General features: G+C 35.8%; 1 protein-coding gene across 3 annotated transcripts in view; it reads right to left on the reverse strand.

Moving 5' to 3' along the window:
• The window catches only part of runx3 (RUNX family transcription factor 3), a 64134-nt gene that overhangs the window by 14776 nt on the left and 32000 nt on the right, over positions 1–17358 (reverse strand). For all 3 annotated transcript variants that reach the window (XM_042769462.1, XM_042769460.1, XM_042769461.1), the window contains exons 3-5: positions 14548–14792; positions 13334–13490; positions 11682–11786 (exon numbers count right to left, since the gene is read on the reverse strand). In XM_042769462.1, the coding sequence (XP_042625396.1) occupies positions 11682–11786; positions 13334–13490; positions 14548–14792 (507 nt within the window). The remainder of the gene's footprint in view (positions 1–11681; positions 11787–13333; positions 13491–14547; positions 14793–17358) is intronic.

A 17358-nucleotide genomic window follows, 5' to 3' on the forward strand; every position in this document is an offset into this window, starting at 1 on the left:
CAATGACTAATTCACGAAAAAATAAATAAATAAAACAACATTTAGCGTAACACTGTCTGGTCGTTTTGTTTATGCACATGACCTTTCTGGTTATTTATTACTGAGGTGATTCCTGTGATTGGAGTTTCTTGCAGCCTTTGATATGCAATCTTTCAATTTTATTAATGCCTGTAAAGCTGGTAAACCCTGTAACATCCAGATAATATGTGCATGATACCATGTTTACATGAGTTTCTTCATGCAAGAAATTCCATCACACAAGTCTCAGAACAACTTGTAACCTACCATTCAAAAGTTTGGGGTTGGAAAGATTTTTATTTGATTAAAAATACAGTAAAAACTGCAACATTCTGAAATATTATTTCAATTTCAAATAACTGTTTTCTATTTGAATATGTTTTAAAATTTAATTTATTCCTGTGATGCAAAGTTGAATTTTCAGCATCATTACTCCAGTCTTCAGTGTCACATGATCCTTCAGAAATCATTCTGATATGCTGATTTACTGCTCAAGAAACATTTATTATTATTGTCAATTATGAAAACAGTTGTGCTGCTTAATATTTTTGTGAAAACTGTGATACAAGTTCAAAAGAACAACATTTATTTGAAATGGAAATTTTATGTAACAATGTATTTGCTATCACTTCTGATCAGTTTAATGTTCTTGCCGAATAAAGTATTAATTAATTAAATAATTCATTCATTTTTTAAATAAAATCTTACTGACTTTAAACTTTTTAATGGTAGGGTTTAATGCAAAAGTATTTCTTTTTTGGTCTTTATTTATTTATTTTCATAATGAAAAATAAGTAACTGAAGTAACTGAAATAACTGACATGCTACAAACGCAGTAAATAGAGTTCAAACAATTTGGCAGATTTTCACATAACAACTAAAAATAAACACTAAAATACACAGGCAAGAAGGCATCCTAACTAACTAATGGAACCTGTTTTGGAATGCTTCACATAGACAGCAACTCACACAGGAGCAGACATCTCACAAATGATCCCAATAAAGTTTGAAATCAGTGTTTCACAAAACGAACAACATCATGTTCTAATAAGCATCACAAATACACAACTATTGGGTAAAAAGGGTCTGAAAAAGAGCTTATGGCTTTAAGACAGAGCTGTGTACTCAGTCATGACTCATGTAATGCTTGATGATCCACAGAGGAAATCACCAAGAAAAACATCACTGTGACTGTGTGTGTGTGTGGGCTTATCACAGACAATAATTTGCCATTACAGACACACACACACACACACCCCATCATCATCATACGTGTAGTCTGGTCAGCTCTAATGGATGAGTTTAATGTGACTATCAGTGGCGTGTGTGAGGAACATGTGAGCATTTTGTGGTTTTTAATGCGGAGTAATGGCTGTATTTGAATATTTTATTCAGATATAGAGGGATAACAGACGCTGTGATATGGATTTTGTGTGTTCTTGCCCTCTCTTTCACCCAAGGGCAATACATCACTTCACGTTTTTGTACCCCTGGGGTAATATTTCTGTCAGTTTATCGCTCCATCCATTTGTTGGTGCTGTCTCCCTCTCTGATTTGATTTAAATGGTAAACAGTCATTTTTGTACTTTTTGGCTTGTTTATGAAGTGTGATATACACAAAACAACAATCCCAGAGAAAGGAAAACCTACATATAGGCTAAATCTAAGACTTTTGTTTTCCAACTTTTCCGATGTTTCTCTTGTGAAAAGGACTACAGAAATCTCAAAAATGCAATCAAACGTCAATTCAATTTCTTATCAAATGATCTGAGCTGCTATCCACGTTCATTTTCTAGCTCCTCTCTTACTGTAGGTCTCATTTGTGTCATTTCAATAGAAAATTTAAAACAAAGTTGATGCTAAAATGCAAAACAACTGATATCTCTCCACTGCAGCTTCTGAGGTAGGAAAGAGAAAAATCAAGTCAAATGCAATGCATAGTCATAAATATAAAAATTTCAGCCTCAGGCAGTAATTTTTTCTAAGTGCTTCATGTTAAAGCTGTAGTCTTACTGTAAGTCACAATACTGCATATTTTCTTACTGCAGTTTGAAAAGTTACACAGTCAAAGCCTTTCTGTTCAGGCACTAGCATGGGCAGTTTCTCTCCTGGATGGTCGTGGGGTCAAACCCTACATCTGCCCTGTCTACATTGACCCTGTCTGAGTTATTATGGATGAATGAATATTTCATAGGTAAGGGGCACTTAGACAGGAATGTTGACTTTTGTGAGAATGATATCATAACCACAGGACACACTTATTAATAATGAGTGCATCCCTCTCATTTCATGGGGAAATGATCTGGGATGAACTCAGCACAACTGCAACAGACACATTACGATATACACAATATGCAAGTACACCACTCTTATAATTAAGTCCTAAATGCTATGAAAATCTCATCTTCACACGCATTTTTTTTTTGTTTTTTTTTTGTTTTGCATGGGTTAGAGTATGCATTACTTTTCATGTGATAGGTGCAATTAGAATAATAATTAGTACTGAAATGGTAATTTGGCAAAAGTAGTGTCTTTTTTTTATCAGATTGCATAATTTAGTGAGATATATTTTTTTGTCTGTTTTGAAATACATACATACATTTACCTGACAGAATCAGTGATTTAATCACTCATAAAGACAGTCACTCGAAATGGTTCCTGAACTTATCAATGTTTTGGAATGAAATGGATGAGTACCTGATTCAATGAACACTCATAAAGAAAGTTACTCGAGTAGTTGCTGAATTAATCATTTGAATTAATGATTCAGTGACTCATTCATGAGTTGGAATGGACAGTAACTTGTCACCACCTACTAATAATGAAACTTGGAGAAAGAGTGACTGAAAGCACACTAAAGATGGAAGAGCAGGTCATTTGACTGACTCTCTCATTTGATCTTGTACAGCAAAGTTAGATGTAATTTTTTTTAATAGGCAAATTCCCTGTACAAGTTCACAAACAATCTTTCAACATATTCCAAATTAGGACGTCATAAAAAATGCAGCAAGATAAATTACAAGAAACATAAATAACAAGTTCACCTTTCAATTCATTCTTTCTTCATGAGAACTTTTTTTTTTCCCTTTACGACCCATCACTAATCTACACCACAGATGCACAGACTGACAGGCAAACACAGACAACAACTATTTTTCACCAGAAATTCAGTGTAAAAAGAACAACTACAAATGACAAAACTTGTGATGCACTCTTTAATATTAAAATCTTCCTCATCATGACCCATTTGGGACATGCTCTTCTCTGTTTTAGCATTGGAACTCTCACATAGTGTAAAATCATCCTGTCCAATAAATACTGTGATATAAAGAGTATAGCTATCATCATCATTTATTCGAGTCCATACTTTTTGTGAGTGACGCGTGTAAACAGAGGCCCTCTCAGCACACTTTCGGCTCTCATACTCACACTGATCAACTGATACGCCCAGCTTCCTTCCTTTCCTCCCTCTCTTCATTCTCTCTCTCTAACGATGAAAAGAAAGAAACATATGTTCCCTTTTGGACTGAAAGAACACAGGCTCTTTTAGCGGTGTCAGAGTGTGTGTGCATTTGGGCAGGGCTGAAACTCCACATCCACTGTGGAGGGCCAGACGTGTCACAGCGGGCACACTGTAAATATTTGTACGGCTGTCGTTAAATGGGGCTGATAGGCACTTGATAACATTGTGAAATCGATCTGCACAGACTGAAGGTAAAGCATGCTTTTCCCTGACTGACTGAAGAAGGTTTAGAGATGTGAAATATAAGCAGTGCTTATTTTGAAGTAAAATACACCAAAAAAAAAAAAAATAAAAAAAATAAAAAAATAAAATGTCTTCAACTAAGACTCTCATTAATACAAAAAAAAAAAAAAAACTTAATAAAAAAAAAAGGAATTTTGGAGGGTTTACAAGAAAATACTAATTCAGTTTTTCTATTTCAAAATGTCATGTTTAATTCAACAAGATACTTGCTGTTTCTTTGTAATTAACTGTGAAATTTACTAGTAATTTGTGACTGAAAATTGATTCTATACCCAGACAATACCACAATTCAAAAAGATGGAAAAATTCAAACTGAATAAACACGCATGTCACACTTTTGACTGTTGGCACAAATTACCACCACAAATTAATCAAATTCACATCTTCAATTATTATACCACAATTCAAAAAGATGGAAAAATTCAAATTAATCAAATTCACATCTTCATTTTTTTCTCTTCATTTACAAACACTCATTTGGTGAATATTAAACTTTGTAAACATCTAGATTTTGGGCAGCTGAGGATGAAATCAGTTTAAATTTGTTCATTAGGGTTACCAGCTCTGAAAAGCACTATAAAGCACTTCTATGACTTGAAATGTCTTAATATGTTGAATAATACAGAGCTCCACCAGTCTTTCTCTCCATCGTTGCAGCTGACAGTTGGTGATTGCGAGATTTTGCGTACGTCAGGTGTGGAAATCGAGGCCTCGGATGAAAGTGTGCTTCCGTAGTAACGAATGCTGGAGACGTTTCTACATCTGCTAAGATCGCTGCACCTGTTTTCCTTTTTGAAACACCCTAAATTCGGTCTCTCTCCATCTGAGAGTTGTCGTGATGTTAGGCCAGTGTGTGACCAATCCCATCGGCCCATGACAGGAAGTGGGTTTGTGCCAGTGAAGTGTGTTGGGGCGGTAAACTGAAATCCCAAACAGAGCCTCTATTCAACCTCAAACTGCACACTGCACTCTGTTTCTGAGATATTCTGACTTTTTTGCACCTCAAATATGAAGGGTACCAAAAGTACTTTGGTAGCAAACCAATATCTAAAGATAAGTCTTTCTAAAGTACTAGCAATTCAGAATACAGAATTTGTAATACAGGTAATACAGAATTTGGTAGGTGCCTGTCATACTGATTTCAGATATGTGCATGTGTGGAAATGTGGTTAAAATACCTGTCTTGGCAAGGTATTAATGTAAACACAGTCAGTTATGTCTTAAGAGAATGTCAACAAATGGGACAGAAAATCTGGATATGCGTCAAAATTTTTGATCTGTGCATTAGATCTTGCAGTGTAAGTGCATAAAAATAGACCTGCCACTGTATATTATGTTGTTGATATTAATAATAAAACAATAAACCAGAAAAAACTGCTCAATGCTTTCGAGAGATTATCTTTAGTAATTTTAATAACCTCCTTCAATTGAACATGAAAAAATAATATTACTTCAGTAATTGAAGCTGTGTACTACATACTAAATCATATTAATACAAATATTTGAAATTAAAACATTCAACCATGCGTAGTGGTTGAGGCATGTGAAAATCATATAAACAATCCCAATGTTCCTGTTTGCAAGGGAATGAAGAATCTCTTTTATTATTATCTCTAATCCTTGATTTATTCTCCAGGGCAAGTTGGAGCAGGTGAGATAAAGAAAGACCCTTCAATAGTGCCCATATCCATCAGACAAAACACCAGCCAGAGGCAGTCACCCACCGCTTTGTGTTTTCTATGTCTGTGTTGTTACGCCCTCTGTGCTTTTCCTGTTCATGTCTAATGCAAAAAAGAGCATGAAAAACAAAACGGGTGTAGCAACAAACATGTGTGTTAGTGGCTTTTTGTGACTTCAGTGAGAAATTACATATGTGTTTATATATGTGTAATATATATGAATATATATCACATATCTGAAGTTGTTTGATGAATGTGACTTATTTTTGAACTGCTTCTTTGTCTATTCCATCTCTAGATAAAGAAGAAGCTCAAAAATAGGAGTATTCATTTGTTTCACAAACATTAATCACATATAATTCACTACATAATTCTCATACTGTGTTATTTCCTAATTTTCATGACTTTACTCTTTTTCTAAGTTGTGTGGAATGAGTAGGTGTATCCAAACCTTTGAGGGCCAGTCAGTGCTATTGTATGCATATGCACCTGCATATGTGTGGTTTGGTGTTTGGTTGGTTTTGGTTGACCTTGTTGTAACTCAAACCAAGAAACCCTTCTGACCCAGATGATGCGACATGTGCTCGACTCGAATGCACATTGTGTCTCTGAACAAGCATGTATCTGACGGTCCTGCTCTCTGCTGGCTGTACACTGCTGGAAAGTGCTGAAATCGAACGCCTGGAGTTTATAGGACAAAAGAAAGAGTGCACTTTGTGTAAAGAGCGTGATTTAGGAGCGCATTCCCATGCCAAACTAAAGAAATTCAAACGCAACTGAGCTTCAGTGTGAGGAATTTCACCCGGCTCTTTAAACGGGCAGCTCTCAGCAGATACTGACTGTCTGAAGGCTTTATTTGAGATTATTCTGGAAGATGGAGTGGAAATACGGAGGAGATGACATAGAAAGAGACAGAAGTGTTCTGATGAGAACTGCTAGAGGTGTTAAAGGGCAGGAAGATACCCTTGACTTCAAAACGCAAGCGCCTACGCGTAACAGGATTTGACGCAACTGCAGCTTGCAGGAGTGTGAGAACTGAGATACATCTCTCATGTAGAATAGGTTTCAGTCTTATAGTTCACACACTCAAATGTTTACTTTGCCATCTAAATGAGGACATAACGTAGATATAAAGCTATAATTTCTTATTCTGATTTTTGCCTTGCATATATAATTAATTATTTTAAAATTTTCATGTGTGTGTGTGTATATATATATATATATATATATATATATATATATATATATTATATATATATAATTTATATAGATTTACAAATACATTATATAAATATAACTTATTTCTATTTTAAAATAATAATATATAATTATATATAATATTTGAAATATATGTTATATATAATGATTTATATACAAAAACGTAAATAATTAAAATACATTCAAATATATTAAATTACATAAATAAAGTACATTTGATAAATATTGTATAATTTAATATATAATTTATAATAAAAAAATGTAATTTTATTTATACATAATTTTAATTTAGCCGTGACCATCGGCTTTGTCTTCATGTCTTAAACTTCCATGTAAATGTCCTCTGCACATGTGAAATAACAAACAACATTTTACTGCTTTTGCTTGCAAGACAATCCGCACTGAAATGTGTTATTTCAACTGTTCAGATCAGTCTGGAAAGATCAGTGTTTTCTTTAAAAATAAATTCAGATGCTCATTTCTAATATTGGGATTCTACCGAATGATCTGATCTTTAGATCTTCCCAAATTTATAAATAATAGAATATATTCTACTTCCTCTTTATTATCTTGCCATCAGTGGATGGGTCAAGTTTCTGAAAATCAAACAGGCAGTCATGGTTAAACGTATCTATCTGTCTGACGTCAGAAAGCTGTGGAAGTGAAGAAATGTTAGCAGAACATTTTGAGCTTGAAACGTTCATTTTTCATGGCACAATGAAGTCTTTCATCTCAAAAGATCAAGGATAAATTGATTCCTCATGATATGACCCATTTAAAATGCTGAAACACTACACTCTGACAAAGAGAAAATCTCCTTTTTCCAACAAGCACAGCGTGTTTGTGTGTGTTATTAGAAGTCTGGGCACATCAGCACACAGCTTCTTCATTTAGGCTATTTGCAGAATTTTCCTCACTGTTAAAAATGGCAGAAAAATAAACATATGATTCACTATAATATTCCCGTAACACTCCTCCCTCCCCTTTCTGTCTCTCTCTCCTACTCAATGCCTCTCAGACATTTATCATGGACTGTGAGGTGCTTTATTATGCTACTTTATTAAATTACTCTTTAAAGCTACTAATGATGTCTGCTTGGGTGAAAGAATAAACAAGGAAGTTCACAAACACAAGTTGAGCCTGTAAGATGTGTGTGACTTGTGCAGGGGTGTTGATAGTCCATGCCTCTATTGTCAGCACTGGTTGAGTTTATCCCTCAAAGATAATGATAATGAGAGGACAGAATCAACTGTTACATCCTCAAAGACACCTTTTTTGTAGCTGTAGCTCTAGTATACGCAAGGATTCATTGCATGCATGGTAAAGCAGCAATGCGCCCATCAGTGGTTAAATCTGCACTGCATGCATTTCCACTGTAATGAATCGTCTGTTCATTTTTCAAACGCATTCCAATCATTTGCCGTCCAATATTGGCTCCATTCATAATTAGCGTCAGCAGTGACGAAAACTGCCACTAGCTGTTAGCATTGCTTTGAAGAAACATTCTTATGATTCTTATGATAGCAGAATTGCTGTTAATAGCATTAGTGTGATGATGCCACCATTAAAAATGTGCAGAACACTCATGCAAGATTTTTATCGTCCAATAGGAAAGAAAAACCTCAAATGAGTATCAAATGATTACCTCTTTATAGCAATCAGATTTTCTCAAAAAAAGAGATCTATACTTTATTTTTGTTTTCGAAATCATCTGCAATATGCAGAACTATGTATTCATTTTTAAGGGTGTGTCATGCATTATTTAATGGAAGACACACCTGGCAGGTGTTTTACATGCACACAGATACTAATGTACGCATGTACACTCCTTTATTTACAGAAACACAGAATGATATCTGTGGAAAAATAACACAGCAAATGATATTGTTAACAGATTTACATACCCTCTATGAGCTGTGTCCTAAAATGCAAATACAGTCGAACCCGAAACCCCTGATCATTATCTCATCTCTTCTCAATGAAATTTCAATTCAAATGGCATCTGCGCTCAATTGCCACATACGCTTTTGTCAGAACTGACTTCACTTTTGGGAGCCTTTTTTGCAATGACTTCTAACCAGCTGGTGACGTTTTGCTTGATAAGTGTGCATCTTTAAAATGAATGCTGCTTGGTTTGACAGGTTGTTAAAAAATTTGGTGTTAGATTTATTCAGAAACACTGTTTATTTGTAATTATTTGTAAAAAATTAAGTAACATGTTGAATTACACATAAAATTGTGAAGTAGAGAGGCTTGTATTTTCTTGTAAAACACACTCCTATAATAATTTAAGTATGACTATATTATCCGAAAACTTTCTAGGTCAGCTGTATTTATACTATATTAAGTGTGGATAGCATTCATCATTTCAAGATGCCTGTGCTTCTGTGTGTTGTGCGTGTCTGTATAGTCCAGGTAAACCCTCTGTTGTGGGGACCAACGGTTAAGAACATGTATTTGGTCCCCGTGAGGAAACCAGCTTACAAATCGTACTAATACTCTTTTTTTTTCTTTTTTTTATGTAGAAATGGTTAGGGTTAGGGGGATAAAATATACAGAATAAAAAATGATTATGTCTATGGAAAGTCCCCATAAAACATAAAAACCCAACGTGTGTGTGTATGGTGGTGGGGTGGGGGGTTGTCCCATCCATCAGGTTTATCAACTCCGCAGGTAAACATTAATGAGGTATTATTCTGTTGGCAGCACTATCAAAGTACACATACCGCCTCAGTCAGCCCATGCCTGGGGGAGAAGAGGGTGTGGTTTTTCTTATGAAAGATGCCATCAACACAACATATCTGACAAAAGCAGAACACACACACACACACTCCAGTGCATATTCACACACCAACAGCAAATGAACAAAGCAGTTAATTCAAAAGACTTCAATCCAACACACACACATTAATATTCAGCATGATGAGATGGTCAGTGTACACTTTTTGCTGTACTAGTTTTCAATTTTTATAGCAACAAAACAATTTTGATAGAGGATCTACATGTCAAAGTCTAATGCAACCTCACCACCATAACCACGTGAAACTACGCTCACTCACACATCATTTAAAACTGCACTGCGTCTGAAGCACCTGTTCATTAGTGCTAGTTGAGTAAGCATGGTCTCCAGGTACGGCAGTGTGACCCACTCTGCGGAAAACTGCTCTAAAGAGTCATTACAAGCCAAGCATCAGTCAGCCAATATGATAAATATGACATGCATGAGGAAATCTAGAATTACAGATGTAAACAAAAGGTAAACATAGTGCCGGACTGAACCAAAAGGGTTTTTGCATGTGCTTTGCATCACTACGTGGCATTGCATTTTATAAAATATCAAATCAAGTGGCATATCTCAGGTAACTCAGGTAATGATAGATTTGTTTTTACAGAACAAAAACATGTCCAAGTCACATTTCAAACGTTCAAAAGAAAGAAAAATAAATTATAAAGAAACTGAAGCCTATATTTAGGGTCTTTAGGATTTATTGCATTATTTGCATTATTTAATGAAAAAAAAATTTAACACAAAAAAAAAAGATTCAAATCAGCATAAATTATGCAATACAACAAATAAATTTATAATTTACATATATATATAAATATTCTAATTATTAATAATTATTAATATATATATACATACAATATAAATTTATATATATATATATATATATATATATAATCTATATATATATATATATATATATCTATATATTTGCATGAAATTGTGAAAACTTTCATTTATATTAATAATTTAGAATTTAATTTAAATATATATATTTGCATGAAATTGTGAAAACTGGTAGTGAGGTGTGCTTAACTGTCAAAAATAAAATTAAAATAAATAAATATATAATTAAATTAATATTGTTTTTTAAAAGTAGGCTTTTTAAACAGCGGCACTAACTTACTCTTATCTCTCTCTGTGGTCTCCTCTTGCTGTGTTCACGGGCTGCATTAGCGTTATGGATCTGCACCCCTAGCAGGCGTTCAGTGCTGTGTTAATTCAGCGGCTCTAATGTGGTCAGGCACTGCTGACCCTGCTGGTCAGAAAGAGTGGCCACTTTCATTGAACCCTCTGTGTTTGCGGCTCAGAGACGCACCCTCACTCTTTGCTCCCGAAACGGCTTAATAACACACCACAACTGACATCTGAGGTTGGCAACTCTAGACCACGAAGGACTGTTTGCTGTTTAATATTAACACATGCTGCTGTACAGGTATGTATACACCCAAACAAAGAATACAAGGAGACATCGAAACCAAGACTTACTCACAAAAATACATGTGTACTATTTGGTAACACACACAGTGTGGCTCTATTTGCCGGTATCATCTTTGAATGATTCATAGGTCTTTTAAAGCCGTCGGAGCTCCGAAAATAGTTCAAATACTCAGTGCACCATACAAATACTCCATCCCAACATAGAATAATATCAAAGCCATTACACACATTTACCGATTTAGCAAAAACAGTGTGCAATTATCAACCTCCAATCTCTAAAACAGTAAGAAAAAGTCCAGGAACCAACAGATTAATTGATCTGTTTTACTTGGCACACGTACTAAAGACTGCGCAGCCTGGTTTATACTGCAGTAAATAACACGGTATAAAGCAGACACAATAGAGAGACTATCTCATCTCGTATCACCTCCTCAAATACTTTCCCTCGCTATCAAACACCGCAAAATAAATACTTTCCTACCAGAGTTGTGATTTGCAGTCTAGCATGAAATTATACACAGACGATAAATCAATAAATCAATCAACACCTCTTTCGGTTGCATACTGTGCTGGTTTCATGCACAAAGAAACACACAGCTCCTGATAAAGTACTTATATACAAAACACACCATCTGAGTTCATGCAGAAAATTTTCATGCAAAGAGGGGGTTACCAGTTCAAGATAATGTTATGATTGTTGGTGCTCTTGGAAACCGTTGTACACCTCTGTTAACACTCTTTTTGATAGTCATTCAGGGGTATTCTGGGTACTCACGTCTTGGTTCTCGAGGTCCGTCCACGGTGACTTTGATAGCGCGGTGGTATGTGGCGACCTGGGGTGGTCCAGTGAACACAGTGATGGTCAAAGTGAAGCTCTTTCCTGAGAAGACACAGGATAAAATGTCACCCTTTTTGCCAGTTTGAAATGGTATTGCATGATCCACAAATTAATTTAATCCTAGAAATAAACATAAGCATTTTCAAATCATGCTGGATAACATGATCATCAAGTTTCGTTCGTGTAGCTTGAGTGCTGTTATCACTGAAACAAAATGAGGGCATTTTAAAATTCATATAAATTTTGCAATTCAACTTTTCTCCGAAAATAACATTTGTATTGAAAAACTTTGCAAAACACAAGCATTTTCATTTGCGGTTTCAGATTTTCAGACTCCAGAGTCAACATGTTGAGTCAAAAACGGAAGGTATTTGTGGTTTGAAACAGTAACAAATATTGTGCAGCCAGTTTTTTAGCAACGTTTATGACAAAATAATCTTCGCATAATATCTGCATACTTGATATTTTCTGAATTTATTCCAGAAAGTGGCGTATGGGACTATCATGTAAACTTTCAGAAAAAAGGTACAATACTGTGATGGTTCCCAGTTTGAAAGGTACTGATACGTACACTTTAGATATTAAAATGTATGTACTTTTAAAGTAGGCTACAAATATGTATGTTTAAAGCACCAATATGTACCTTAAAAGGCAATAATATGTTTAATTTAGTGGTAAATAAAGTGAAAAAATGTACCTTTTATAGCTTTTGTCCCGCTCAACTGACAGCTGTATACCTTTTTTTCTGTTTAGTTTTTTTTTTCAGTTGTGAAAAATTACTACATTACATAAAGTTGATTATACACCAGAAAAGCCCTCAGGTAAACAGAAACTCTCTCAGGCTGAATGAAGTAAAGATTCATGCACAATCCCAGTAAGGTGGGTCACACACAGCTGGGAGAAATGAATGAGTTTCCTCTGAAAAGAGACAGCACTACTGCTTTGATGCGCTTTCAAATCCGTTTATGATGTGGATTAGTCAGACAATGTGTTCCAGATTGTTCCCGGGACTCCGCTGTGTCTGTGTGCATGTGTGTGTGTGTGTGTGTGCGTGTGTGATCTCTAAATCCAATGAAGCTGTGCTTTGAGGGGGAGAAAGCCGTGGCTTGTATGAGGGCTATGAGGGTGGGGTAACTGACTGCAGAAATGAAAGGTACTTTTAATTCGCACACTGCAGCGCTTTCCACTCATCCGTCTGCAACTATTTAAAGTGTAACATTTACAGGAAAAATGTGAGTGCGAGGAGCGAGGCCAAAAGGAAAAAGATGAGAAGGAAAAGCTTGTGAAAGAATGTGAGCTATGTAAAAGGTAGGGTGTTTTTAGGTCTGTAAACAAGATGTTTTTTTAAACCTCAAATCGTTTAAGAAAAAATCTGCTGTGGGTAAATTATTTCTCTGGGACAAGTAATTGAAGCAAGCTGCACCCTTTCTTTTTCGATCTCCACTGTGCAATATTTTTGCTTAACAATTTATAAATTTCAAATTGTGCTTGCATAAAGATTTTTTTTTTTCTCATGATGTATAAATATGTTGTTGGATTTCCACCACATGCATGCTGACCACAGACAGAAAAACAGATAGATGTGGCACCTCTGCCGCTCCTGCCCACAAAGCGCAGGTCGTTGAATCGCGCCACCTGGTTCTTCATGACGGCAGACGCGTTTCTCAGCTCCGCGGAATAATTCTCATCATTTCCCGCCATCACCGTGACCAGAGTCCCGTCAGGAACGTCACCCAGAGCCACCACCTGATAAACACACAGATCAACCCAACAAACCCAATCAACAACACACACAAACCCAACAAACCCCAAACCAAACAAACCCGGGTTGCAACCCTCACAGTAATTATTGCAATATAACGTTGCATACATGATTATAACAAATTAACGATTACAGTTAATATAATTCTATTTATATGCAAATAAAATATTTATGATTAGCTCCGCGGATAGCTACATCGTTTCCTTAAATAAAATAATCATCTTCTTCTTTCTTCAATCAAATCAACCAAATTCAAATAAATTATGCTTCAAGCAAATCCACGATTTGTAGGCTATATATGCTAAATACAAAAATAAACACAATTTATATATGAATAATAATTACATCTAGCCTAACAGTATTTTTCCGCAAACAAAACATTATAACCGGAATGTCGTTGTCGCAGTGATCTTTAGGCTATAACTGCTATTTTCCAATTAAATAATAATAATAATAATAATAATAATAATAATAAAAGTAAGAATAGTAGTAACGTTAGTAGAAATCTAGGACCGTACAATGTGTTGCCGAATTGTCAGGATTTTGTTTTTATCCTCTGTTAATATTATCAGTCAAGCAGAAGTAGCCTATGCTACGATGATATCAGAAAAAATAAAAATTAAAAAAAAATTAAAAAAAATAAATAAATAAATAATTAGTCAGTGACTTTTAGGTGAGTGGATTTTTTCAAAAGATTTTTTTTTTGTCAGTTATTTCCAGAACACGAACTGGTGAACTTGGCGATCTGACGACCCTTAAGTCAACCAAAAGTCACCTATCTTACTCTATCTGTAAAAACACATTTTGTTATGCGCGTATTTTATGTAAATGTATGAGAAGTGATAAATAATGACAGTACTTACAGTTTGTTTGTATCATTTGTAATGGATTCTAACGGAAAAGGCTCGCGCAGCCTACCGTTGCTATGGTTATGCCTTCAAGAGAGCGCGACTTCTGTAACCGCTGTTAAGCGCGTTCTGACTGACTTGTGATTTAATAAGTCATATAAGGCTACAGAAAGTAATGTTTTATTTACGTTACCTTAAAAGCCACAGGCAGCGTTTTGTTGCACCTCCAGTGAGACGGCAGGACCGAGCAGAGAAAGTTCGGGCTGTCGGTGCGCACCAGCTCTCCGGCGTGATCCGCCAGCACGTCCACCACGGTGCGGCTCTCCAGCGGCCGCCCGGTCCGCAGCGGACCCGGTGCGCTCATGCTCGGGCTCTCGGTCACTTTAGCGCACGGGAACGAGGCGGAGGGCGGCGTGAACCGTCTGCTCGTGCTCGGGTCTACGGGAATATGCATCACAACAGATTACAAATGAGACCCCGTGAAGACCTCAGGCACCCAAATGGGGTAAGTACAGGAAGTCCGTGACAGTGGACCCGGAAAACTCCTCCGTGACAGTTTACTTCGCGTTTTAATGCAGGAGGCAGAAGCGCTTGAGTTTCCCACTGACTTCAGCAAAAACAAGAAACCGCAAGCACACGTACGCGCGCTCACGCTCTCGTGCTGCACGACGAAAGGAATTTGGAGTGAACACAAAACGGATACAAGTACGCTTCTCAAAGCATGTGGAAATATTATTCTAAAGCTACTTATTGAACCGTATTTATTCCAGAGTGTGTACAGCAGGTGTGTGCTGCTCCTGGATGTCAGTTTTACTTTCAGTCAGAGCGACACTTTCTGTCCTATCAGTCCAGAGCCTCTGAAAATAAAGTCCACGCAAATTAATCCCACAGTTTCAGAAGAATTTCTGCAGTAAAGTCCGGTTTAGTTGTCAAATGTTCTGCTTCCAATTGAATGTTTAAGCGTAAAAGTGAGTTTATACTAGAAAAAAGTTTTCCGGTAGTCACACGTACGTGCACGCATAAGCTGCGCTCCGCGCTCTGCAGACAAGCGTTATTTACTCATCTCATTATAGCCTGGAGTGCGCTGAGCGCTCCGCCAATCAGCGATCAGGGCCGGGTCTAATCGACCAATCGGCGAACAGGGCTGGATTTGATGCGCCCCTCAAACGCGCCGAAGCAAAACTGAAAGCTCCTCTATTATCAGCCATATACTTAATAAGCAATCAAGAAATATTTCAATCCTCTCCTCACGTTATGGCACATAATGGATTAAGGTTTAGAGCCTGCCAGGTGTAACCTTTAAAAACCACACACAAAAATTCAAATATATTTTGTTGAAGTTATTCATGTCTGTTGTGCCAGTTTATTTTTATATCATTTTTTTAAACGAATAATGTATTGAGCAATCCAGAAACGGTTAATTAACATGATTTGTTAAAGCAACAAATATCCCTTAAAAAATACATGTTAAAAACAGTAGAAATAAAAATAATTAAACAACGTTCAAATTGAAGGCTAATAACATTTAAACAAGTATTTTCTGAAAGCCTTGAAAAATTTCTGCTCTGTCGCCCATGCATTTTGTGCTAAATTAATTTTCTAATAACTAATGGTTTTGCTACATCATAACAGAACAACAATAATTATGATAATGGTTTTTATAAGTCTCATTTATGGTATTTAATTAGAATCTAATGAGTTCTTGTGTGGTTGACACACCCTGAGTTCACACTGTCACCACTAGTTGGCGCATTTGTCGTTTAGAAACCTTCAGTGGCGCCTCGGAAAGCGAATTAAAGCGCATTAAACTAACACTGAATGGGAAGGAAAACACAGAGAGAGGGAGACAGACTGAAAGAAAAGGGGGAAAAACCTTAACGAGCCAGAAATAAAGCGATTCTCGCAGTTACAGTTCATCTGATTGAATTAATATTTTCTGTGAATTTCATCTTTTTTTATTCTTTTGGTGGTTATTGATGATACATAAAATGTTCTTACACGCCCTAAAACTGACGCAAAGAACACGACAAAGTAATAAATTAATTAACTGACTGATTAATAAATCCTAAACGCGTTGTTTAGCCTATATGGTGAGTGAACGGGGAAAAGCAGATACCTTAATTCTTTTTACAAATGCCTAAACTGCTAAAATAGTATTTATTTATTTACAATATTTACATACATTAATACATTATAGCCTATAAAAATTTGCATTTTTAAATGAGTTAAGTTTAATAATTTTACTCTGCACGGCTCAAGCATTTAGGCTCAGTTCAGTCAGAAAGAACTGATTTTGTCTTCAATTCGCAACACAAATCGAGAAATTATTATTAGATTATTATTATTAAATGTTTTCTATATGAAACAATGTAATTTATTACAATTTAACGTCTCATATTTCTTTAAAGCCAACAAAAATGCCTTTACAACAGTAATTTACATTGTTAACAGTCGATTAATTCGTAACAGTCATTAAATACATTTTATTCTGCTTGCATTCGTTCTTTTATTGGCTCATTCTGTGATGTAGAGAGGGAGTGTATGTTTCAGTGTTACATATGAGCAGTGGGCTTGAGGTTAAACTCGAAATCTGCGGGCTCACATGCTAAAGATGAGACCAGCGTCTGGTTACATGAAGAGAACATCACATTAAAACAAACAAAAACAAAACAAACACGTGTGCTTAATAATTAGAATCCATATACAATAAAAGAACAGCCACGTAAACATAATAATAATAATAATACTTATTATTATTATCATTATTAGCTACTATTATTCCACGAAAACATCAATTATTCCACGAGAACCTCAAAACGCCAAGAATCCGTCTGTTTTTTTTTTTTTTCTTTTTTCTTTTGTGTTTTTATTATTTTTGCTGTTAAACCAATGGTGTTTATTTTCACCTCTATGCGAGGAGATAATGTGAATATAGCCTAGAAGGAAAGTCAAAATCTCACCCACACCAGTGGTCTAAGAGTGCAAAATGTGCACATTACCCTAC

Source organism: Cyprinus carpio, chromosome A13, assembly GCF_018340385.1.
Source record: "Cyprinus carpio isolate SPL01 chromosome A13, ASM1834038v1, whole genome shotgun sequence".
NCBI classification, from domain to species: Eukaryota; Metazoa; Chordata; class Actinopteri; order Cypriniformes; family Cyprinidae; genus Cyprinus; species Cyprinus carpio.